General features: G+C 42.6%; 1 protein-coding gene across 2 annotated transcripts; it reads right to left on the bottom strand.

Moving 5' to 3' along the window:
- Positions 1-1,897: 1,897 nt before the first annotated feature.
- On the bottom strand, positions 1,898-25,651 carry C1QTNF3 (C1q and TNF related 3). Of its 2 annotated transcripts, none has more exons than XM_044233006.1 (6): positions 25,163-25,651; positions 19,095-19,206; positions 15,731-15,885; positions 12,087-12,216; positions 7,054-7,153; positions 1,898-3,751 (listed from the first exon to the last, which is right to left on the bottom strand). In XM_044233006.1, exons 1-6 carry the CDS (start codon positions 25,643-25,645, stop codon positions 3,592-3,594), a joined length of 1,140 nt encoding a protein of 379 aa, XP_044088941.1. In that variant the 5' UTR covers positions 25,646-25,651; the 3' UTR covers positions 1,898-3,591. The 2 variants fall into 2 exon arrangements, with proteins under 2 accessions (XP_044088941.1, XP_044088951.1); XM_044233016.1 differs by having other exon boundaries at positions 25,382-25,644.
- Between the last annotated feature and the right edge of the window lie 442 nt (positions 25,652-26,093).

The raw sequence follows: 26,093 nt of genomic DNA, 5'->3' as shown, positions 1-26,093 counted from the left end.
CCCTGTTACAGACTGAATTATGTCCCTTCAAAATTCATATATTGAAGTCCTACCAGTGTCAGAATGTGACTAGGGCTTATAAAGAGGTAACTAAAGTTAAATGAAGTTATATGGGTTGGCCCTAATTAATACGGCTGGTGTCTTTATGAGAAAAGATTAGGATACAGAAAGCAAGGACAGAGGGATGGCCATGTGAGGCCATAGAAGAAGGTGGCTATCCACCAATTAAGGAAAAAAGCTTCATATGAAACCAAACTTTCGGATACCTTGATTTTGTACCTTTAGCCTCTAGAACTGAAAGAAAATGGCTTTCTGTTGTTTAAGCTGCCCGGCCTATAGTACCTTATTATGGAAGCCTGAGCAGACTAATACAACTATTAAGAGGGTTGGGGATGGGGGCAGTTAGGATGTTTTGTTATAGCCCTAGCAAAATAATATACCGTCTGACCCATGACTATAGTTGAGGTCTCTAATGAGTTTCTCAGGTACCTAACAGACTTCATTTTACATCCCAGGCAGTTACTTAGCTCTGGAACCATGCTTCTTAGGTTTGGGGTTTATTTAGCATAAGTAAAGGGCTATCTGTTAAATGCATCAAATAGATGAGTCCTCTTCCTTCTAGCAGGTATCATTCATCTATTTACCCAAGGTAAATAGGTACAAAAGGTACAACTAACAAGGAGAGTCACCTGCTTTTTTCTTTATTCCTCAAGCCATCCATGTACTAAAGGGAGTAAATAGATCACAGGCCAGCTGCTTTTTAACATCTTCCATAGCTAAAGTCTCCTTTACCCTTCCCTCCTACCCAAATTTACATTTCTTTGCTGGTGCTCACTCCACCAACACACACACGCACTCCCGTGATTTTGATACATGGTCCACAGTCTATCTATTGATGCTGTAACTATACTATTTGTATACTGTATTTTGTATACATATATCATATTCTGTAGTTTAAATTTACATAAATGATGTTACATTGCAATCACTCTTCTGAACTTGCTTTTGTACTCCGTCTTATCCTAACTTGTCTCCCCATTTCTACCCCTTTCTCTTAGATCAGTCAGATTCTTGGCTTTAATCAAATAACTTACATAATTGCCTGATGCTGCTGAATTCAGGCCACTGGAGTCCCACCAGAGGTCAAAGCATGAAAGTCTGGTTGGGACATCGATCTCCACAGTTTCCACTCACCTCTGCCCTGCTGAGAGATTTATACCAGCCTGATTCTGGGTCAAAAGTATAGAGGTACTTACTTGTAGGGTCTCCCACTGATGATTAAGATGGGGCCCAATTATAATAATGACTCTGGTGGATTGAAACATATTAAATATATGAAAAATCATAAGTTAATAATGCTTTTTAAGAGATCTTATTAATCACTTTGAAGATTTCTAGGACACTAACTCATTATTATAAAAATTGATAAATAAAAGTGAAAAAAAGATTAATCATCTATCTTGTCTTCCATATAAACAGTATTTCAGAATAACCAAAGAGCTAGTGAAATGCTAGTAAAATGTCACTATTTTCACACAGTGAAGGAAACCATCAACAAACCAAAAAGGCAGCCTACTGAAGGGGAAGAGATGTTTGAAAATGATATATCCAATAAGGGGTTAATATCCAAAACATATGAAGAACTTACACAACTGAACACCAAAAATAACCAAATAATCCAACTAAAAATGGGCAGAGAGGGGAAACCTGGGTGACTCAATTGGTTGAACATCCGACTCTTGGTTTTGGCTCAGGTCATGATCCCGTGAGTCATGGGATCAAGCCCCATGTCAAGCCTTGAGTTGAGCCCAGGGCTCAGTGTAGAATCCGGATGAAACTCACTGTGGTGACTTATAATGTATGGCTATTCAACTGTATTAAGAACATTATAAAACAATACATTTAACAAAAGTATGTTTATTTCCATACGATGCTTTTACATTTTTCTTGTCTCAGTTTTATCTAAAGCTAAGCCAATATCTTCTTCTAAGGTACTTTATTAATAATGTGTGTTCTTTAAACATGGAATCCCTTTGGGCAACATGCAACATTCAATTGTCTACTGGCAATACAAGGTATTTATGATGTTTGGAAATAGTAAACCTCAACACCCATGACCACACAGCCCCAGAAGCAACCGGAGACATATACAAAATCACAAAAGCATTACCAACCAGTCAAGCACATTTTGGCTAATATCCATTCACTTTAAAATAGCATTGTTTGTGTTGGTCAGGAAGAGTTTAAAAATATTTATAGATCAAAAGAATGGGTCAAAGACAGAACTGAACATGGAGCATACTAAGTTAGCTAATAGGGTAGCCCTAATTAATTTCTTCTGCTTCTAGCTATAGGGGGTAATCAATACAATTAAACCCATAGTTTAAAAGCCTTTGTGGAAATTGAAATTGTAACAGAAAATAAAATAATGGATAATTGCTTTCTAAGGGAATTCATTAAATGATATGTTTCAGATAGGTATCTCTCTAGTGCATTTTAAATATGATTCAACATCAGGATAAACACATATTCCAATGATACTTTCCTCACTTAAAATAAACAAATTTTGGGTACTATCTCCTGAACTTGTCCCTTTTTGGGGAAGGACAGGCAAAAGTAAAGGAGCACAGCTCCATTGTAAGTATTGCCTAAATATGGTGATCAAAAAAGTCATATCAATTTTTATCTTTAAAAACATTAAGAGATTTTATTTTGTGTCTTCTAAATGGAATGCCCTTATATTTTTTATCCATTATCCTCAAATGACATGTCAGTGAAGTTTATTGGGGTAACTTCTAAATTGAGAGAGAGTAAGAGAATAAGGACATTGTGTATACTGTGTATATGGACATAAGCTCACCTCAGCTGGTTCTCCAGGCCAGGGTCAACAAAGATCTATTGTAACACAAGAAACCCAATGGGAAAAAACCAATATGATAAATCATATCTGATAAACCCAATTTTGGATCATGAGAAAATTCCATATCTAAAAACATAAGCCATTACAAGTCAAGATTTAATTACAGCAGTGTTCTTATTTTAAAAAAAGGAGTCCATTATTTATGGGCATTGTGAATACTTTCTTTATCTAAAAGCTATCTGGAATTACTAAAATTATCTATATTTATTCATAAATATTGACCCACTGGATCAAAGTGTTACTTCCCAGTCTAGGCTTCATAAATGTTTCTGGTAACCTGGTCCTCGCAAGTGCCTTTTTTCTGCCCTGCTCGGCCCCACCCTAGTCACTGCACCCTTGTCTCTGAAATGTTATAAAGAATGATGAACCCCAAACCTCAGGAATTCCTGGAAGTTGCTATTAAATTAAAAACAGAGCAGCCAAATTCTTTGCAAAGGACTTCTTTGATGGAACAATTATTTCCAACCTGTATCAAGAAGGAATTCTTCTTTAGGTGCCTGGGGAAGAGTAAATATGCCAAGTATATTAGTCAAGGTCACTTGAGAAGACTGTTTTGTGGATTCTTCTTCTGAGCTCCCGAGTAGAACCCTTAACCCTAATATCCCTTAGACTACAACAATACCAGCTCAGCCATAAGTCTTCCCAAAAGTAGAGCTGGTCTAGTCATATATTCACTTGGTTTCAAAGAGGAGGAAGCCTGCAAAGGTAGAGAAGCGCTGGTGGTCCCCATGAAGAGCGCCATTGCCCATTCTCAGCCAAACCTCATCCCCTTTAGCCAGCTTCAGTACTGCATGGTTGCTGGATGTATCTGACTTCCCCTTTGTTTCATAGCTGTAAAGAAAAAAAGGCACCAACTACTTAGCCTTTGCAATGGAAAATCACCTCTTTACCAAAATATGTCCTCCCCTTCTTCTCCAGGCTCTCATGCACTTAGAGTTCTAGGATTAAGTTCTCCAAATGGCATGTGAACAGACATGTACCATTTCTAGAATTGGACAACACAACTCTCCCAAACCCCTCTTCTTGCTTCTTCCTCATTATGACCATGTGGAATGGTAATGACGATGACCAGAATGACCTGGAAGCCAAGTGTTGTAGCCTGAGTTCTTGAAAACTGTGTAGTGGGAAGCTCTCTCTCACTTGTCCCAACCTGGAACAACCACTCTGGACTGTCCCATGAGAAGAAAAGGGATTTCCATTACATTTAAGCCATTAGGCCAATGTTATAGCAGTTTAGTTTACCCTGACTTCTTTGGGATTTCATACTAAAGCAGGGTTCTGCTATAACGCAAACTAAAACATGTTGCATTGGCTCAGGATCAGGCAGAAAGTACTGAGGAGACAAAGATTGTGGGCTTGAAAGCTGGAGATCCATGTTGTGCTATGGCAAAACATTAAGGAAAACATCTGATAACAGAAAGCAGACCTTATGTCCACCAAGCCTATAACCTAAGCAAGGAAGTGACTGGAAAAGCCAAAATACTGCTTTTAGTAATATGTTTCTGCAAAAGATGAGTTCAGACAAAAACTGGTATGTCTGAAGGACAGGAAGAAGAAAGGGAGGGTCTAGAAAGTTGAGGTCTAACAGGGTTCGAAAAGCCAACCAGAGACATCAGATATAAAGTTGATGTTGTCTTATTAAGACTTCTCATCCGATCTAATAAACATGGCCTATGACATAACCTGACGGATTATAAATATTGCCTTTCTACCTAAATCTGTTGTTTAAGAAGATCTTGTGGTAACCACCACTAGTTAAGACAGAAGGGAATGAAGACAAGGAATCAAGGAAAAACAGACTGAAAAACAAGATGTCAAGAAAAGAATGTTGGATGTGGTTTGCTAACACATGTTACTGACTGGCAGCAAATGGAACAAAAGCCTGATAAGTTTCTGAGGAAATGGTATTACCCAGAAATCCAAACCTGGTTCATGAGGGACTTGAGGTCTTTGACTAAATACTCTTAGTCTTCTAATTTGCACCAGCAGGAAGTGGGCAGTGAAAGACCCCAGGGAACACCTACTCGCCTTTTGGATGGAGACAAACAAGGAAGGTCTTCCCAGAGGACAGAATCAGGGGCCAAAGAGAAAAACAGCTGAAAGGTTGACTTGATAAAAAGGATTGCTCATTCCTAAGACTTGGGGCTTTGAGCTGGATGCATGAACTGCAGTTTAGGCGGTCTTCCATGGGGGTGGAGATGGGGAGATTTATCTTCTAAATGTAGGAAGAAGAATTCAACAGATACTTGGTAGCCAGAGGAGCAGAGAAGCCTGGCTGTTCACCAGACTCCATCTCCCTTCTTCCGGAGGAGCAGCTCTACATTCCTAGCTGCCCCTGCATAGGCTGAGGGGAGTTAGGGCTGGACAACAACGTAACTGTGTTCTCTGAATAGAATATGAGTTGACACATAAACATGTTCACAAACCTGTTTCTCTTTTTGCCTTCTGACTATGGCAATCACAATGACCAGGGAGAATTTGCAAGTCATTTTTACAGGTGGCAGAACTGCTTTCACCAGTCTGCATCTCTCAAAACCCATACGGAGCACCTCCCTCCCAACCCCACATCCCCCCAGTCCCTCCTCCACCCTCTTGTCCCCATCCTTCCCCATCCTGGAGCTGGTCAAGCAACATAGAGCTCTGCAGTGTTTGAGCTGCCATATTGAGTCTTCTTTTTATTTTTTAAGGATTTTATTTATTGATTTATGAGAGAGCACAAGCAGTGGGGAGAGGCAGAGGGAGAGGGAGAAACAGACTCCCCAGCAAGTAGAGAGCCCAATGCAGAGCTCCATCCCAGGACCCTAGGATCATGATCTGAGCCAAAGGCAGCCGCCGCTTAATCCAGTGAGCCATTCAGGAGCCACTTGAGTCTCTTTTTTGCAGCAATTCCACCTACTTATCCTTTTCTCTTTTGGTTTTTCAAATACATCCCCCCACTGGAGACCAGACTCCAGAAGAAATGGCAATCCTCCCAAGTCATCAAAAGATAAGATAGCAGCCACAGAATTGTTCGTAAATATCTCACCACCCATTTAGTTATGGGAAAGATGTTGGCTCTCTGCCTCTTTCCCACATCTTAAGCTTACATCAGAACAAGGTGTAATATTTCTTTTTAAGATAATTTTTTAAAGATATTTATTTATTTATTTACTTACTTACTTACTTATTTGGAGGGGGCACACACCTGTGCACACATGAGAGCGGGTTGGGGGAGGGGCTGAGAGAATCCTCTAAGCAGACTCCCCAAGAATAGGGAGCCCCATGCAGGGCTCCATCTCACCACCCATGAGATCATGACCTGAGCCGAAACCAAGAGTTGGTCACTCAACCAACTGAGCCATTCAAGCACCCTAAAGTATTTTTTTTTTTTTAGAAGAATCTCTAGGGCCAGGTTGATAGGATAAATATCAGAGCAGCAGAAAAGCCTAAAGACCACGGCCCATTCCCAATTCTCTATCTACCAGCTGAGGAAGATAGTAGAGAAGATCATCAATAGGGGTAAACTCTGGCAAAGGGGGTGGGAAAGTAAGAAAATAGAAGAAAAGCCTGAGAAAGAAGAAAAGAATTTATAAGTTAAGAAAAGAACACAAATAGGGGCACCTGGGTGGCTCACTAGGTTAAGCATCTGCCTTTAACTCAGATCATAATCTCGGGGTCCTGGGATCGAACCCTGCATTGGGTTCTCTGCTCAGCGGGGAACCTACAGCCTGATGCTCCCCCTGCTTGTTTTCTCTCTTGCTCTCTGTCAAATAAATAAATAAAATCTTTATGAAAGGAAAGACTCTCTTTTCCTTTCCCTCTGCCCTTCCCCTCCTGCTCTCACAAGCACATGTGCGCTCACACTCTCTCTCTCCAATAAATAAGATGTTTTAAAAATATATAAATGATTAATTATGGGGAGTATTGCTAGTAATCAATCAGCTCAAGGCCTCTCATCAACCTGCTTATTCTCAAGTTCATCAGATTTATTTCTTCCCAAATAGTAATTATAATCTGGCCACATATTGGTATATGGGAGCTCTCAGTGATGACAAGTCAGGTGCTCCTGATTCTTCTACACTCTGTGGTGTTTGCCATCCTTTGAGCAAGCAATGGCGGCATGGCTGACCCTTGTGATAGAGAAGACCACCCACCTGTACATGCTGAACACTGTATTGCCATTGTGCATGAGGTACACATACACTTCTTCAACATCCTCGTGCTTCATCATGCTGAAGGTGAAGAAATACACACCTGAAAAGGCAGGTATTTATCCGCATTTATATTAACATATTGTACATTGAGGACTGGGAGATACACTGTATGACTTCACATTTTTTTGTTTATATCCTATATGGCATGTAGGCTCTTCCTGGCCTTTATTTGCAGGACTGTTCCTTTATCTGCTCTCAGCTCCTACTTTAAATTAAATAAATTTCTCAGTGTGTGTACCGTGTATCCCTAATAAGCACTTATGGTGAGGTACATGCTATCCTAGGTATCAGTTAACTACCACTAGGACTCTTTGGACAAGGTACAGAGCCTGCATGGATGAACCCATGGCCTCTTCGGCCTAACAAAACAAGCCACGTGTATAGCATTACAGTGGGTGGGTACATACACTCAGCCCAGAGATGTTAGCCAGAGGTAAGAAGTAATTTTAGCAGATAAATGCTGATCAGTTCTGAACAAATAGTTTTAGAAACTTATCATGTTATTCATTGTAAGTAGAAGAAATTATGTACCATAAAGAGAAAGACTCCATGATTACTCAGCAGCATGATCTTGCTACTAAAAATAAGGATCCTTCTCATTTGTAAAGGATCAATGTATTTTAAAAGATGTGAGTTTTCTTGTAAGACTCTAGGCCACCCAACAGAAAGGAACTTAATAGGAACTGATACACTGTAAAAGGTTAGAATGAATCCAAAAGCACAGAGATGAGCAAAAGGGAAAATCTTCCCAACTCCAAACGAGGTGGGAGTTGAGAGTGCATTTTGGAAAGATGAATGAATATATATCATCAAGCTCTTATGGATTTTCCAAACTACATTTTCAAATTAGTGACCTTGTCTTTGTGCATTTGAGTTTATGGCAAAGTCTTTCTTGGAGTTCTAGAGGCCAGAAGTCCAAGAGCAGGGTGTCAACACAGTCTGGTGAGAGGTTTCCTCCAGGTCACAGACTTCTGATTATATCCCCATGTGGCAGAAGGGATTAGGGGACTCAGTGGGGCCTCTTTCATGAGAGGACCAATCCCATTCATTAGAATTCTGCCATCATGAGGTTATCACCCCCGAAAGGCCATACATCTTAATACCATTAACTTGGGCCTTAGGTTTTCAATGTATGAATTTTAGAGGGACTCATTCAGACCATAGCAGCAGGCCTTGTAAGGGGAAAACCCAGAAATGTCTTTTAAAAAAAGATAGCATTTAAAAAAAGATAACAGTTCTATGTTCTTTTTCAAAGGTGCAATCAAGTAAGATAGAAGCTGTGAGGGTACCATGTTGACACCTGCTTCTGAGTCAAGTTGAACCAAGTGAAGAAGTGTGATCATGCCTCATTTAGTGCCAGGCTTGCATATTCAATATCTTGGGAATAAAGGAACTGGTGTAAAAAATCAGTCATACCCATTCATAAGGCTGGAGATTAGCTCACAGATGAAAAGTAAAGGCAGATCGAAATTACAGGATTCTACGAAAATAGTTTACATGTGTTTAGATTTTTCCATTTTACAAAGTGTATTAGACACACACATACATAGACATGGGTGACAATCTTCAATGCCTCAGGAAGATAAAGCTGGAATGAAACGACAGGAAAAGATGTTATTTTTCTTGAAACAATGATGGCTACTCTACAAAGTAGATTGCAGAAGCCTGTTAGAACTAAGAGACCAGATGGGGAAAAAACGAAAATGTCTACATGTGGAAATATAAAAGTGAGTATGTATCTTATCCACCTATGGCTTTCTTCTAGGGAAGCTACTGAAAGCAGAGGTAAGTAGAGGTAACACACTTCTGCTATAGTTTTTAGGTCTTTGTGTTGCTGTAATTGCGGTAATTCTCTGTCTCATCCCTCCCAAAGCTGAAAAGCAGAAAATGCTCAATTTGTTATCTATTGTTAAAGGGGGAGACAAATGATGGTTGTTACCAAGTGATGATTCAAGAGAGTTCTAAACAACTACTAAATCGTTGAGCTTCTTGAAAGCCCTTGAAAACAATGGAAGCCCTTGAAAATAAATAAATAAATAACAATATAATAATATATTAGTAATAATATTATATATTATATTATTAATATTATTATATATTACATAATATATAATAATATGTAAAATAATAATAAATAAATAAAAAATAAATAAAGCCCTTGAAAACAATGGAACCGTTGGGCTTCTCTAGATGCTTACGTAAACTGCAGCCCAGAGGTGTGTAACAAAATAATTACAGGAAAATTGTCAACCTCCAGAGCAGAAAGTCACATAAGAAGGTTTAAAACTGTTTGAAGTGTGATGAAAGATCACTTGGGTCGTTGACTTCTGAGTTTAGCTGGGTGGAAACCTCAATCAAGGCGTTAAAAGCACTTGTGTCAAATTTAACATGGCGACTGCATCCATCAGAATTTTTCTCTTCTCCTTCTGGATACCACATAGGGAAATAAGGAGCATTGAACACAAACACCAGATAGAATCTATTTTTCAGAAGATTAGGAGACATAAAAGTCAATAAACTTAAAATACTTGTCTGTCAGATGCAACAGACAGCAGACAGAGAGTCTCAGGGAAGCAACATGGGGGCTGGGCAGGGAGTTTTGAGGAGGCCACACTGTGGCTGATCTCACAGTACTGGAAAAAAGACACTCCCTGATGGAGAAAGGCCACATGCTGAAAAGAAGCTCTTATGAGTGGGGTTGAGATGAAGTCCAAGTGATATTTTGGGGGAAGGTTGCTAGATAAAGTACAAAAAGTGAGGTGAGTGGTCCTAAAATGGCAGATTTCCAAAACTACCACCAAAAACAGGGCAAGAGAAGTTTAAGTGCCAGACTTGTCTCAGAAGTCTTCCCAGACCCAGGGCAGTCTGCGGAGGGAGGCAAAGGAAGTGGGGCCACACAGAGAAAATACACAGAAAGGCCACACTTGAAGGACCAGAGTGAGTCTCCTGGTAGCTGGAGAGGGAGCTGAAGTACCCCCTGTCGTCCCTCCTCCCTCCAAGAAACTACTATCTGTGGCTGGCCTAAGGAAATCCAACTCTTTCAACCGCCAGTCAGTTTTAGAAAGTAGAAAAGAAGAGCAGAAACTACCCATAGAGGAAGAATACTCACCAAGAAGCAATGTTGTCAGGTAGTAGATGAAAACTAACTAAATCTAAATTTAGACATCCTGAGTTTAAGATAATGTTGATAAAGCAAATCCTTCTATGAAAGAACATTACTAAACAAAAAGCAGGAACTCCTAGCAGAAATGTTCAGATAAGAGAAGGAACTAAAAATTGGGACTAATAAGTAAGGTAAGGCATAGAAAAAGTAAAGAAACAACACAGAAATAAGACAGAAGAAATTGGAAGAAGCAAAAAGGAAAATTCATCCTCAGCATATGTAATTAAGGACATGCAGAATGTAAGGACCTATTTAGCCAGAGCGACTCCACCTTGGGATGGAGAAAGCAAACAATGTGAAATAGAAAAAAAAAAAACAAAAAAAAACAACCAGCAAGCGGTTAGAGAAAATAATAGATACAGAAGACAAAGAAAACTTAAACACAAACCCAACAAAACATATTTGGAGCCCTTCCCATGTTACCTCCTGCAACTGCAACTTTGAGAGGCTGTCGACATTCCCTCTCCATCAGCCCTGTCATGCCAGTCTCTATTTCAATGGTCACATCACTTCCTGGCAGATTCTGACCTCCTTGGCTCTCAAAGACAGTGTGATTACCTTGGGCCCACCTACATAATCCAAAATAAGCTCCTCATCTCAAGATCCTGAATTTAATCAGTCTTGTGAAGTCCCTTATTTTGCCATATAAGGTACCATTCGCAGCTCCTGGAGATTTTAGGTCTTGGGCCAATTTGGGAGTCATCATTCAATGCCTACAGCTTCCTTACTTTCAGCCACCACAAGCTGATCATTCTGGGTAGACTTTTCCTGCTGTCCTTTGACTAGGTGTAAGGCTGTAAGCCTTCTTTTTGCCCTGAAAAGTTTTTAAAATTATATATATATTTTCTTCTTTTCTTAAAGATTTTATTTATTTATTTGACAGAGATCACAAGTAGGCAGAGAGGCAGGCAGAGAGAGAGAGAGGAGGAACCAGGCTCCCCACTGAGCAGAGAGCCAGATGTGGGGCTTGATCCCAGGACCCTGAGATCATGACCTGAGCTGAAGGCAGAGGCTTTAACCCACTGAGCCACCAGGCAGTCTTTAATTATATTTTTAAATACAAATTTAAACATGCTTTATCCTTCTTCTTGCTGTACTAAGGTGGGGTGGCACTGAGAACAGAGTGACTTGTGGTAGGAAATCAGGCAATAAGCCAGCACATTGTTTATGGGATATTTTTGAACTATAATAAGACCAGTGAAAAGGTCACTAGGTTTTTATTGTCATCGTAGTGCAGCAATTCTAAACCCTGTCCATGATAAAACACTCCTCTCCTCTGGGGTTGACCACTCAAAAGCACCCTCCGCCCCCTCCCCTGCACTTAGGACACCACTGGTTAACTTGGGCGCCTGGGTGGTTCAGTCAGTTAAGTGTCTGCCTTGGGCTCAGGTCATGATCCCAGGGTCCTGGGATTGAGCCCAGGCAGGCTCCCTGCTCAGCTGGGAATCTGCTTCTCCCTCTCCTCCCTGCTCTTGCGCGCTCTCTCTCTGTCTCTCAGATAAATAAATAAAATATTTTTTAAAAGATAAAAGTGTATTCACCTTTTTGAATTCTAATTCATTTACTTTGAAATCCAACAGAAATCTGTAAGAATTTCTGTACTAGATAAAGTACAAAAAGTGAGGTGATCACTTTTAACCGGAATCAGAGAGAATTCTCAACTCTCTTAGTGTCTTCCTTTCTTTGTGTCCTCTTCCTTCATCATTTACCTTCTTCCCTCACGCTCTCACCTTTTTCCTACCTTCCTTCCATCCTTCCTTCTAGATTGCTAGTTGATTAATTCAGTCATTCATTTGTTTTTACTTCTCACCTGATACCGGGGCCCCAAATCTACCAGTCATGACATCAAAGAAGTTTCCGATGTTGGTCTCCACGCTGCTGAAGATGATCCCGCTATTCTGGTTGCTGAAGTGGGTCGCCAGAGAAGCCATGAATGCAATCTAAGGAATGTTAATTAACAGGAAATTTATCTTAAAGAAATGAGGTTTTTACAAAAGTAAGTTTTGTTCAACATTATTTGTAACAGCTAGATTGGAAATAAACAGAAAAAATTAAATCATGGTAATTTTTAACATTTTTTATGCTATGAAGCCATTAAATGATAGTATATGTCAGCAGTTCTGACCTTGTATTTCAAGGAACATTAGACTTCAGAAGGTTTTTTGAAATATTTAAATACTATTATGGGGAAAATATAAATGAAATCTACTTATAGCTATTAAGTGTACATTAGCATATTAAAGGATCTGAGAAGGCCTGCAGCAAAATAACCTTTTAATTTTGTTCACTCTGTGTAATTTCTTTCTCCAAAAGAACTGTGATATTATGATGTATAATAAATATACATTTAGTGTTTGTCCCAGCCTTTGGCATAGTGCCCAAAACCACTGAAAATCTTAAGTGTTTAGAGAGATCAAGGGGTCTTTTGTTCTGTTAATGAGATAACTTTTGGAAAGCTCCTAGGTAACCTAAAGATGGGGCCTATTTGCCATTAGAGCCAACCATGTGATTAGAGATGAGTGATCGGTCCTGCCTTACATCCAGGAAGGGTAGAGGGGCAGGAGGTTGAATTCAATTACCAATGGCCTGTGATTTAATCAATCCTGCCTATACAATGAAGCCTCCACAAAAACTTAAAAGGCAGGGGTTCAGAGAGCATCTAGGTTGGTGAATATGGGAAGTGCTGGAGAGTGGTACTTGATCTCTGAGAGGATATGGCACCTCAGCACCCTTTTCCCCAAACCTTGCCCTATGCCTCTTTTCCATCTGTTCCTGAATTACACCCTTTTACAACAAACCAGGGATTTAATAAGTAACATGTTTCTCTGAGTTCCTGCTAGCACATTACTTGGACTCCAGGAGGGTTCATAGCCTCCCCTTCATAGCCCGAATGTCGGAAGCACAGACTTAGAGTCTGAAGTTGGGGGTGGTGGTCTTGTAGGGTTGAGCCTTTAACCTTGGAATCTGAGGCGTTTCCCAGGTAAGTAGTGTCAGAATTGAGTTGAATTGTAAGGACACCTAGCTGATGTTGGACCAATGCTTGGTGGTGTGGGAAAAACCCTCACACTGGAATTGTACCACTGTTAGACAGTTACATTTTTTTTTTTTAAGATTTTATTTATTTATTTGACAGAGAGAAATCACAAGTAGACGGAGAGGCAGGCAGAGAGAGAGAGGGAAGCAGGCTCCCTGCTGAGCAGAGAGCCTGATGCGGGACTCGATCCCAGGACCCTGAGATCATGACCTGAGCCGAAGGCAGCGGCTTAACCCACTGAGCCACCCAGGCGCCCTAGACAGTTACATTTGAAAATAAATGCCAGTCCCCCAACAACATGAGTCGTTGTAAGTGAGTGTGAGTTAAATCAATAAATTCTTTAGTTTGCTGGGATTACCTGTCTTCAATGAATGGGAGTTTAAAGGAAGGGCTTAGAGGAGAGTGTGAAAGAGGGAATAATTGGAAGTTTGGAAGACTCGGGGGAAAGCAAACTGAGGAAAATCAACACGGAAAGGATTTGGACAGTCAGAAAGACAGCATGAAGGCTGTGGACGCAGAAGGAAGGGGAAAGTAAGGGATGACACCAGAGGAGGGATTTTGAAAATAGGAATAAAGGGTCCTGGAATCACCCTTCTTTACAGGCTGCCTGAGGCCAGTCATCCCTCCTCTGTAATGCCTCCTTTAAAACATGTGAATGTAGCTCAGTTGGTGAAGCATCTGCCTTCAGCTCAGGTCATGATCCTGGGGTGCTGGGATCCAGCCCCTTGTCAGGCTTCCTGCTCAGCGGGGAATCTGCTTCTCCTTCTCTCAGCCCATGCTCTCTCTCTGTCTCTCTCAAATAAATAAAATCTTACAAAGAAATAAAATGATAAAAAAATAAAACTGTGTGAATGCAATTCTGCCAACATTGTGGTTGTCAGGTAAAATAATTGATGGAGCAATTTAATCATTGCCCAGGGTGCACTCCATCAGACTGGCTACAAGGGCCCCTCGGCCTTGTACAACCATCACAAGTTTAGAGTTAGAGTTTCTAGCTTTGGGAATGTTTATCCCCCTTCTCATCAGACACCTTTCACCTGGATAGGCAGCCTCTGTCTTCTTTTCTTTGTAAATTATTGATGGCCCATTGATGCCAGTTTGCTGCGATTATTAAACAACATTCATTTACAAGTGACAAAACCTCAAAAGCAGTAACAGAAACACAAAAGACCTCTTAAGTTATAACTTTAAAAAATCAAGGCCCAGAAAAATGATGGAATTTATCCAAGGTCAACCAACCACCAGATACGCCCAAATAAAAGGCAAAGTTCTCCCCCAGTCACTCTTTCAGACAAGAGTCTCTGCATTCTGGTTCTTGAAAGGTCTCTCCTGCTGTGGTACATTCTCTCAATTATACACGACCCCCAGCTGCCGATGGTTCAACTTAATAATATTTCAACTTTAGATGCTGCCATAGCGATTCGCATTCAGTAGAAACCACACTTCAGATTTTAAATTTGGATATTTTCCTGGGCTAACAATACGCAATAGATGCTCTCTTATGATGCTGGGCAGGGGCCCTGAGCCACAGCTCCCCGTCAGCCACAGGATCAGAAGGGTCAACAACGGATACTACACTTAACAACCTTTATGCTAACATAAATACTAGCTTTCAATGGCGATAGGAATCCCTTGGAAAAATCAATTTTTAAAAACATCAGCCAGAAAATATAGAGATAACCAAGACTTAGTAACTTTCTTGGTGCCTTAACCTTGCATTTTCCAGTTTTAGATGTTATTGGCAACAAGAATTTTGAACATCTCTTAAAGGAGAAATAAACAGTAAACAAATGAGCATGTAAGCTTAGGCTAAAATATTCAATTATAGCCTCATAAATAGATTCAAAATACACCAAGCTGAAATAAATATAGTCTGGTCTAATCTAAACTAGGATGAGTGACCCAAAAATAAAACATCTCTAGTGATAAAGAAGACACGAAGAAAAATTTAAATGAAAACTGTGCCACAAAATTTTGAGTTGATAGAGAATGATACTTATATATTCATATCCATATATGTGATTTAAATTGGTAAATATAACAAAATGAATACATAAAATATTCGAGGTAGACACATGCCATTTTTACATTTGAGTTGCCAGAAACCTTTTTATTTAACATCTCTTCTGATAAGGAAAATGGAACATTAGCTGATACCCAGGGCTGCTGTGTATTTGGTCTAAGAAGGGAGTTGAATTTCAACTTCTTAAGAAAGATTTCAAAATGTTCTTTGAACAACAGTGTGGGCCATCTGTGAACATCCTGCAGCGGGAGTGAGTCAAGCCAGCCTCGGGCATGCGGCCATGCGGGCCAGGAGCCAACAGAGAGAGCGTGAAGAGGCGCTAGGGCCTTCTGCCTCCTGCACTGCGAGGGTCCAGGCAGTTTAGAAGTCCAATGGAGATCTGCCCAAGGTGACTTACCTGCAGTTCTGGAGGAATCCCCGGGTAGCCCTTTTCTCCCTTGGGGCCATGCTGCCCTCTTTCACCTCGTGGCCCAAGGTCACCTTTGTCTCCTTTCTCACCTTTGGCCCCTTCATGGCCAGTGGCTCCATTATTGCCATTGTTCCCGTGGTTTCCTTAAATTACAAGCAGAAGGCATCACTGGGGAAAGCCCCCATCACTCACACTGACCACCTACTGTTATACAAATACAGACCCTTTCTTCAAAAATGCTCACCCTCAATTGCAAAAGAAGACCACTTGAAACAGTCCTGAACACAGCCAAGGGGGCAGCACCAAATGAGCTCTCTTACTGGGGACACTGAAGACAGCCTTAGCCATTCAAGTCTCCAAAGACTGTTTTTCCCATAGAGCAAGAGTTGGATGAAAAATTTTGAGGATTGGGGCAGTTCAGTCATTGAGCATCTGCCTGATCCCAGGGTCAGCATCTGGCTCCCAGCTCAGTGGGAAGACTGCTTCTCCCTCTCCTACTCCCCCTGTTTGTGTTCCCTCTCTCACTGTCTCTCTCTCTGTTAAATAAATGAATAAAATCTTTAAAAAAATGAAAGAAAAGAAAAATTGGGGAGACTGATAATCGGAATATTATTTATAATAGCAGAGATTAGAAACAAACAATACTGGAAGAGTTCAATTTAAAAAAAAGGCACATCCCAGTAAAGAATGTTATACCACCCCCCCAAAAAGCTAAAGAAAAATATTTACTAATATTAATATTGTTCACGATACTTTTAGATTAAAAGGTTATGAATCATTAGAGGCAGTACAATAATATGTGTAAACAGTATTTATATACTATGTGTAAGGGCCTATTTAGCCAGAGTGATTCCATCCGGTTAAACAGTGATTTTGTTGTTTATGCAGTAAAACTTAAACTGACCCTGCCATCCCCCCTCCAGGGGAACTTACTTAAAAGCAAGTCCCGGAAACCAGTAGAATATGGTCGACCAGTCCCTGATAACAGAGCCCCATTGCAGGGATAAAACAGGCCAGTTGGAGATATCCAATCGGTGGGGTGCACATACTGTCTCCCTAGCTACCAAGGAGTGTGAGCCCTGCCTTTTGGGCACCAATTCTGACCAAGGTGATAGGCTAGTTCAAATAGCTACTATGGGGTGAATTGTAATTCGATTGGTCACCCGTGTGTGACCTAGCATGACTGTGCAGCTTTCTCTGTGTGTTGCAATCTCATTGGACACCTGTGTGTGGCCAGGCCACATGGCCTTTGCTCTATAAAAGTTAGTCTGTGAGGCTGGGAGGGGTCGCCCTCTCTGTAAGAGGCGGCCCCGAATGGTTGGTTTGATTCTTGATGCTTGACTCGAATTAAAGCTTTGCTTGACCTTCGCTTTGTATCAGTCTCACTCCTTTGATCACAGACCTATTATTGGGGGACCTTTCACTATGTAAAAATATTTCCAGTATTTTTTTTTCCCAAATGGATGAAACATGAGTTGCTTTTGTGTTATGCTATGTACTTTTCTGTCTCTGAATTTTTCTATAAAGGACGGGCACCACTTTTATCATGGAAGGAGATGTAAAATCATTGATACAAATTGTAACAATAATTTTGAAAGCAAGGCTTGGATAATGATTTCAACTCTTCACTCTGCCACTAAGAGACAGTTTCTACAGCTCTTCCTTTATTTTGTATTTGCTGAATTTCACACCCCTTCGCTGTTAAGACAAATGTGTTTTGTTGTTTTTTTAAAGACTTCATTCATTCATTTGACAGACAGGGATCACAAATAGACAGAGAGGCAGGCAGAGAGAGAAAGGGAAACAGGCTCCCCACTGAGCAGAGAAGCCTGACTCGAGAGCTCGATCCCAGGACCCTGAGATCATGACCCGAGCCCAAAGCAGAGGCTTTAACCCACTGAGCCACCCAGGTGCCCCCCCTTCGCTCTTTATTTTGCATGCCACCTTTGGTCAGGTAGTGTACCAGGCTTGCCAGCCCTCCAGGTAAATAAACTTGGACTGTATTTACAAGTTAATGGGCAAAAAAAAAAAAAAAAAGCTATTTTGTTTGGGAACATTTAGCCAAGGCCAGCTTGTTCTGTACCCACAAGAGAGTTTAGCCTCAGAAGATACTAACCCCAGTCACTGCACCTGCGGGCAGATGCCCTTGATGTTAAAGGACATGGACTCTGAGACAGTAATCACAGTTTAAAGTCTAACAGAATATTGTCTCATTTTAAATTTGGTTTCATATAAGAAGCCACTCACAATTATATTAAAAAATGAAAACTTGAGGAAGCTGGGTGGCTCAGTCAGTTAAGCATCTGCCTTTGGCTCAGGTCATGTTCTCGGGGTCCTAGGATTGAAGTCTGCATCTGGCTCCCTGCTCAGCAGGGAGTCTGCTTCTCCATCTCCCCCCTGTTCTCTCTCAAGATCTCTTTCTTTCTCAAATAAATAAATAAAATATTTTTAAAAAATTAAAGCTCATATGATAAATGTTAACATCAATGAAGGTGAGAGAAGAGAAAGTGGACTTCTGTCAAACACCAAGAAGAAGTCCTGCCCCCAGGAACTGACATGGGGAAGAGGATGACAATTAACCCGCAGAGGGATTTGGGAGTCCTAAGACAGAGAGGATCTGGGCTACCCTTTCCGTGGCTGACCCCAGACATTAGCCAGTTTTCAGGATCTCCCGTGCCTGGGGCACACTCAGTGGGGTAGGGTGGCTCAGTGGAGTCCGACAGCATTTCCCATACTGCCAAGTGGTGCAGAAGCCCAAAAATATTCCCATGAGCCCAAGAGAGGCATGAAAGTCAACCCGGAGATAGCTGAACATGGACAGATCCTGAGATTAAGGGAAGAAAAACTTAGCTAGACACAAATTCGGACAGAAGGCTGTGTGGTTCGGTGACTGTCACTATGGAGATGGCAATAGCCAGCCCAGTAAGCGCTCCTCTCCCCACCTTCACGTCCTAAGTTCCCCGAAAGTTAGACAGAGTGTGTTGCATGAAGCACGTTGTGGAAGAAACACCAAAACGCGAGTATGTCCAATAAGAGTCCATAATTCTGTACTCCATGCTGGTTAAGACCCCCCTCCCCACTGCCACCAGTGAATCGGGTGCCCCAAGATGTCTAACACCTGTGGGATACTGGGAGTGGGATAAATAATAAATACTACTGAGCTTCTGGTACATTGTTGCACCTAATTGGCTCTGTAAACCTAGTCCCCTCCCGAACTCTCTTTTGGATTTTCCACACATACCCTTTGGATCGCACACAAGTGAACCCAAATGATTTCGATTCGCCCTGGCTCCGGTTTTGGCACAGGGCCCAGTTAGACTGGCAACAAACAGAGCATCTCTCTCATCCTTACCTGGGATGCCAGGGGGTCCAGGGGGCCCCGGGGGGCCTTGGTAGCCTCGGAAACTGTACTCTCCATGGCAACACTTGCTGCAGTCTGGGGGCAGCCCTCCGGTTTGTGGAGACTTTAAAAAGATACAGAGAGAAGCTTCAGAGAATGGTATTGGGGAGTCATAAGGACTTGTGAACTTCCCTTGGTCTTGTCTTTTGGGCAAGTTTAACTCCAGACAACCTAGGACAGCATCAGAAAAGCTGGTGTGGACTTGACTGGCATGCTAGCTAAAGAGAGCAGATGACCAAAAGGACCAGGAAGCCAGAAGGTCAGAAGAAGGGCATGTTCTTTGGAAGGAGTATGGTGCTGGCAGGAGATGGGGCAGTATTTCTGGAAAGTACTGTCCTGAGGCTACTGGTAATGGCTAAGAAGGAAATCTCTTCAGAGCCGGGCCTCTCTTTCCCAGCTGCCAGGAGCCTCCCCTGTCGCTTCTTTGAGTAGGTGACCCTCAAAAAGTAAGAATGGTCAACTTCCAAGAGAGTTAAGAATTTCTGTATTCAGGATACAGGGATAAGAGTTCTTAAAATTTTGAGTCAAAATGCCACCCTTTCAGTCCAAGCACACTTCAATTGCCTTAGGAGGCAATTGCCTTATGGAGGAAACAAAGTATTCTTTAGCCCAGTAAACTAGTATTAACTATCTACATCTTGAAACAACTTTAACTTCTCTTTGAGAAATATTTAACCTCAGGTTCTGTTTCATATTTCACTTCAAAATTTTAAATGATTATCACATCGTTCAAACCAATATTCAGCAAGTACTTAATGGATACTAAGTATACTCAAATATGAGTATCTGCCTATCTATTTAAAGAAAAATTTCTTTTTTTAAGAAAAGATTTTATTTATTTATTTATTTATTTATTTATTTATTTATTTGACAGAGAGACAGAGAGAGACAGTGAGAGAGGGAACACAAGCAGGGGGAGTGGGAGAGGGAGAAGCAGGCTTCCCACTGAGCAGGGAGCCTGATACAGAGCTCAATCCCAGGACCCTGGGATCATGACCTGAGCAGAAGGCAGATGCTTAACGACTGAGCCACCCAAGCACCCCTAAAGAGAAATTTCTAAAATGTGTGCTTACCATCGAGGAACTACAGATCTAGTGTAAGAGTTAGATTCGCTGATAAAATTTAGAGTGGCACCAAATTGGTAGCTTGCCTTTTGATTATATCATATAAAATACTAATGGAAACTTTCCTAGACTTGAGTTATAATTCAATGGTCTTTTGAAAACAGCATATTGTTTGTAAAGGAGTCTAAAGAAAGAGAAGGAGAAAAAGGTTGGAGAGATGGGGACAGGATAAGGAGAAAGGAAGAAGGAATCTGAAATTCAGGTTTTCTCTATCATTAGAAATCCAAGCAGAAAAGTGGGTCAAGTCTTTCCCATTGCTGCACTTTTAGACTCCACTTTTTTGTTGTTGTTGTTGTTGTTTAATTTAAAATGGGCTTGGGCTTTTTCCTCACTCCCTCATTCTTTTTCCCTACAGGCCTCCACCAAGCTCTTCAGGGAAAACGCAGAGCATCTATAGTCCCAGTATTCTCTTGCAACAGCTAAGGGCCGGATCTCAAGTGATCAGGGAACACAGTGTGGAGCTAACTCCTGTCTTGTCCTCTGCCCACCAGACCCCTCACTGGACGGATGTGGGAGTCTGTAAAAACCTTTGGTAAAACTGGTGGAGGAATAGAAAAATCAGCCAAAGCAAGTGGCTGGAGACAAGTGACTTCAGACACTTGGAAAGTCAGACACCACAGCACGGCCCCACCTTCCAATCCAAGGATGCAATCTGAGAAGTAAGTATTTCATAGTTTCCTGGTGTGATTTTGCTAATGTGAAATACAGTTTTTTAAGTTCTCAGAAATCTAAGATTCTGCCAGTAATGGGCTTTAGGAGAGAAAGAGGGAAAATTCCGAATCAGGAGCCATTAAAGAATAGAATTGAGTTCCTGGGACCCTAAGAATTTTAGGAACATGTCTGTTCTGGAACCAGAACTCCCATCTCAGTTCTGTGTGACTTTAGTGATGTCACTCTCCACTGCTCCCAGGCATCATTTTTCTTGTCCACTAAATTAGGGCACTAGGTAAAATGGTCAGGAAATTTCTTGCCAGCTTGAAGAGCAAGCAAAGATACTAAAGGTCTTTTCTAAATCCTTAAATAATGGTTTAGAAAGATTTCATTTGTGAAGTCTAGTGTCTGAGTGTGAGAAGTTAGCTCCAGGAAAGGGGCTCCTTGGTACCAGAGCTAACTAGCACTGGGGTGGGTGTCCAAGGTACTTGGGAACACTTAGAAAGCAGAGACCTTCCACCCCAGCAGGGAGAATCTTCTGATTCCTACTAGCTGGTCATGTTCTGAGAGCCGGCCTACAATATTTCACATGTTCCTCTGGTCCTTCACAACACAGTCAAATGGACTAATGCTCGTGAGCCTCTGGAGGGACCCTTAAAACAAGCTGGACAGGATGCCTTAATTCAGAGGTTGTCATCACACACGGGGGAGTTACCACATACACCCTCTTAAGTTTATCAACCCTCATCTCATAATCAGGTCAAATTTAAAAGCCAAAGACAGGAGAATGAGCGGTGTGGGAGGAGGGATGGGTCTCTAAGACAAGTCCCATCCATTTTGTGGATGGAGGCCATGGGACAGCTACTGAGGTTTGAGGTCTGCTCTTAGTGAGTGACTTCTCAGAAAGAGGGCCCACAGCTCCTTCTTTAACTGAAGAGAGACAGAAGACAAAGGAGAGGGGAAACGGGAAGAAGGGGACGAGGGAATCCAGGAGGTAGAGGAGGAGGACCAGAGATTAAAAAGGATGAAACTGCCTAGAAAAGAGAGCCCAGGTCTGCTCAACCCCCATCTCTGCACACTCTACCCACCATGAACCCCATGGCCAGAGTCCTCTTTCTAGAACACATACCAGCTCACCTCACTGCGCTGTTGTGAACAAACCAACACAACTTTGGCTGGCAAACTAAGGTCTGAGCTCCATAACGGGCCAACAGAATCTTCCAGGCGGGCCCTGAGATCATCCTGTGTCTTCCTCCCACGGCCTTCACCTACAGCTACTCCTCCAGGGCTCTCTTGTCTCTTTGCGGTCCCACATATTTTTAAACTTTATTTCTTGTGTGGTTAATCATCCTTTTTGGGTCACCTTTGAGGTTCAGAGCAGCAACCACCAGCGCTCTGGCACTGTCTCCCCAACTGCCTTTTGTGTAGAGATTTTGTTGATCACGTGGTATTCAATTGTCTGTTCATCTGTCCCCACGAGAGTCCTCCAGAGCTGTCTGAAGATGGGCTTGGGCTTATGTATCCCTAACATAAAGCTTGGCACAGGAAATCATAGGTGAAACAATAAATGAGAAAAAAAGAAGAATTAAAAGACAAGAGGTGAGGAACGCAAGGAAAAAGGGAACACAGGAAAATCCGAAATGCCGTGAGTTTCCATACCCATTGGCTGATGAGTCGTATTGAAGATATCCAGAATATCAGTGATTCTAAATCTTCTCGGTATCTGCTGAAGGGGGTTTGTTTGAAAATACTTTAAGAGCCCGGGAGGGTTTGAAAGCCTCCCCTTGTGCCCGGACCCCCCACAGCCACTTCAAGTAAAGAAAGCCAGGAAGTGACTTCTTGCCCCCTCATCTGACTCCAGCATACTGGCTGCCTACGCCTGGAAGGTGGGGTGAAGCAGAAATGTAATTTGGATTCCGGTGGCCTCCTCAGTGTTGGTTGCCAAGAAATAACAAATGACAGCCTACATCTGCCTTCTGCATGTCTGGAGCTCATACTGCGAAGGCCAGGGAGGGCCCAGCAGAGAGATCCTATCCACTGAAATGGAAAGTCCAGGTCAAAGCTTGGACCAAAACGAAAATTTCTTCACCACTAAGAAAATACAAAGTAGCATGAGTCACCCTCCAGTCAAAAGATTATCAGATGAGGGGCGCCTGGCTGGCTCAATCAGCGGAGCGTGTGACTCCTTATTTTGGGGTTGTCAGTTCAAGCCCCACAGTGCGTGTAGAGATTACTTAAAAAAATGATAATAATAAAATGTGGGGGAGGGTGGGATGCTGGGAAGTGGGCTTGGTTAAGCTTCCAACTCTTGGTTTCAGTTCAGGGTGTGACCTCAGAGTTGGAAGATGGAGCTCCATTTCCATTCCACACTCAGCACCAGAGTCTGCTGAAGACTCCCTCCCCCTCTGCTCCTGTGCACTCTCTCTGTCTCTCTCTAAAATAAATAAATCTTAAAAAAAAAAAAAAAAAGATTGTCAGATGAAAGGACCATCTCTAAAAGTGGCCTTTGAAAAATAAGTATTTGGAGATTATTTCTTTTGTTGCTCCTTAAAGAAACAACTTTTTCTTTTTCTTTTTTTTTTTTAAGATTTAATTTTATTTATTTGAGACAGAGAAAGAAAGAGAGAGGAAGAGCATGAGAGGGGAGAGGTCAGAGGGAGAAGCAGGGAGCTTGATGTGGGACTCTATCCCGGGACTCCAGGATCAGTTGCTTAACCAATTGAGTCATCCAGGTGCCCCCTTTTTCTTTTTTATGTTAAGCTTTTAGTTATTTAGGGGTGCCTGGGTGGCTTAGTCCTTAAGTGTCTGACTTCAGCTCAGGTCATGATCCAAGGGGATGGAGTCCCACATTGGGCTTCCTGCTCAGCTGGAAGCCTGCATCTCCCTCTCCCACTCCCCCTGCTTTTGTTCCCTCTTTCTCTCAGAGTCTCTCTCTCTCTCTGTCAAATAAATACACAAAGTCTTAAAAAATTTTTTTTTCTGTATTTATTTGACAGAGAGAGAGCGAGCACGCGTGAGCACAAGCAGGGGGAGTGTGGCATGCAGAGGGAGAGGGAGAGGCAGGTTCTCCACTGAGCAGAGAGTTCTATGTGACAACGTGGGTCTCCATCCCGGGACCCTGGGATCATGACCTGAGCCCAAGGCAGACGCTTAACTAACCCCTGAGCCACCCAGGTGCCCCAAGAAACAATTTTTTCTTGACACAGGCTCACAGAACAATCTGGGCGACTGCACTAAGCCGAGTTAGAAATCCCAGCTCAGCCCTGGATCTCCAGCTGATCCTGTGTTGGGTTTCAGTATGATCCTTTTGCTGGTACCAACCCAAACTTTTCAATCTGTGAGAGGACAGGCTTAGATTTCACCGGCATGAAGCTTTCTAGGGCCTACTGAATGCAAAGACTCAATAGATTCTTGTAAAACCTCTTTGTTCAATGCTCCCGTAATTCAAAGTAATTCTTCTTTCCCCCCTCCTCTGATTTCAGCATGCCAGATGTCGAGAAGGTAAGTCAAAATCCGTTTTGTCTGGTTCTTAATGTTTTAAATTAAATTGAGTGTCACCAATTTGCAAATCACTACGCTGAAACCTGACCTCACTCCAGTCATCCCCGGAAAGAGTTAAAGATGTTTTCTTGAAGGCTGAGTTCACACCCAAGGAAATAAATCAGGTCCTCTGTGATTATCAGGCTTTAAATCATACAACGATGTTTTGCTTTTCACACACATGCAGTCTTTTTGGTTCTAACTCCTAAGGCTCAGAGGCTGAGCATAGAGGCTGGGTAACCTAGATTACTGTAAAACAAATAAACAAGCCTGGCAAGAAATGTCACAGTAAACTAACGCATCGAAGTGAAAAACTCAAAGGGCAGCTTCTCCCTTCTGGGAAGGATTAAGAAAATCCAACTCTTAGGATCTGCAAATGATTAGACCTATCTATCTGCATGGGTCAGCATTTGTTTCCACACCAGGAGAGCAAGAAAGAAACCAAGTCATAGCACAGCAGGGAGCTGGCGGCTCTGCTCTCCTCTCCCCTGGGGGACACCGTCTCCCACATCCTCTGCAGATTTTCTAACACAGACTGGCGCGGCCCCCCAGTGCACCCCCCGGAAGACCCCAGAGCAGCCCAGAAAGACCCCCACAAGCAGCACAGCAAACTTCTCGAAAGCATTGATCCTATGAATCACAGCTGGAAAAAGAACAAAACTTGTTAGGCTTTCACAGTAATCCTTAGAAGAGAATTCCGAGTACCTGGCCCCAGAATGGGGTGATCTGGGCTAGGTCATCTACCTCGGGGTGCGGTAGCTCATCTGGTCTCAGGGATTTTAGGTCTGTAGAAGTGTTATTATCCACAGTCCCCGTTTTAGGATGGCTCCGCTCTCTCACTTTCTCCCTCCTGGAGCCGCTACGGCCAGTCTGCTGGTGGCTTTGCACTATTCTCGCCACTACTTTATTAGGTCTTCCGCTCACCTCCATGTACTCATCTTGACAGAGGCAAAATGGGAGGAAAAGCAAAGCCAGCAGGTGCCAGGAGACGAGCTGCCTCCCGAGCATGATTCTCAACAGAGCCCCAGAGCCTCCTGGAGACGACAGCGGGGCGTCGCGGTAAATGCCAGGGCTGGAGATGCGAGCCGCAGCCGGCTGGGAGGTTTTATACTTTGGTGTGTAATAAATAAGGCTGCAGGCATGCCAGAGGGGAAGCAGCCCTCCTCCCCGGGGCAGGACAGCCCCCATTCATCACTTTCCCACCCGGCAGGCGGCTGGGCTGGCGCGCGCAGCTTGCAGTTGGTGGGGTGCGTAAATGTCACACCTTGGCACGTTTGTGTTCAAGTGTGGAGGAAACATACACAACGGGCTGGGAAACAGAGAGCGTGTGTCCGGAGGTTGGCTTTCGTGATTAGACATGTGCCTTCGCCGTCTGAGATGCTTTTGGAAAAACCCGCCCTCAGGCTTGCCAGGAAATTTGGGCTTAACTGCATCTGTTCTGTCTGAAATGTTTGGGGTTGGGGGGAGACTGGTTCATGGCCATCGGGAGAGCTCATGCACTCTTGCTGTACAGCTAACGCCTCCCGCCCGCCAGCCGCCGGGGTCCACTCCAAGGAACTCATTCCTCTTCCAGACGCCAGCGGCAGAAGGCAGTTGGATGAGTCCAGAGCACTGAGCTGGGTTCAGGTGCAGAGTC

This window comes from Neovison vison, chromosome 1, assembly GCF_020171115.1.
Source record: "Neovison vison isolate M4711 chromosome 1, ASM_NN_V1, whole genome shotgun sequence".
Lineage (NCBI taxonomy): Eukaryota > Metazoa > Chordata > Mammalia > Carnivora > Mustelidae > Neogale > Neogale vison.
Note: the sequence above shows the minus strand (reverse complement) of the source record. Positions and strands in the feature narration are given on the sequence as shown.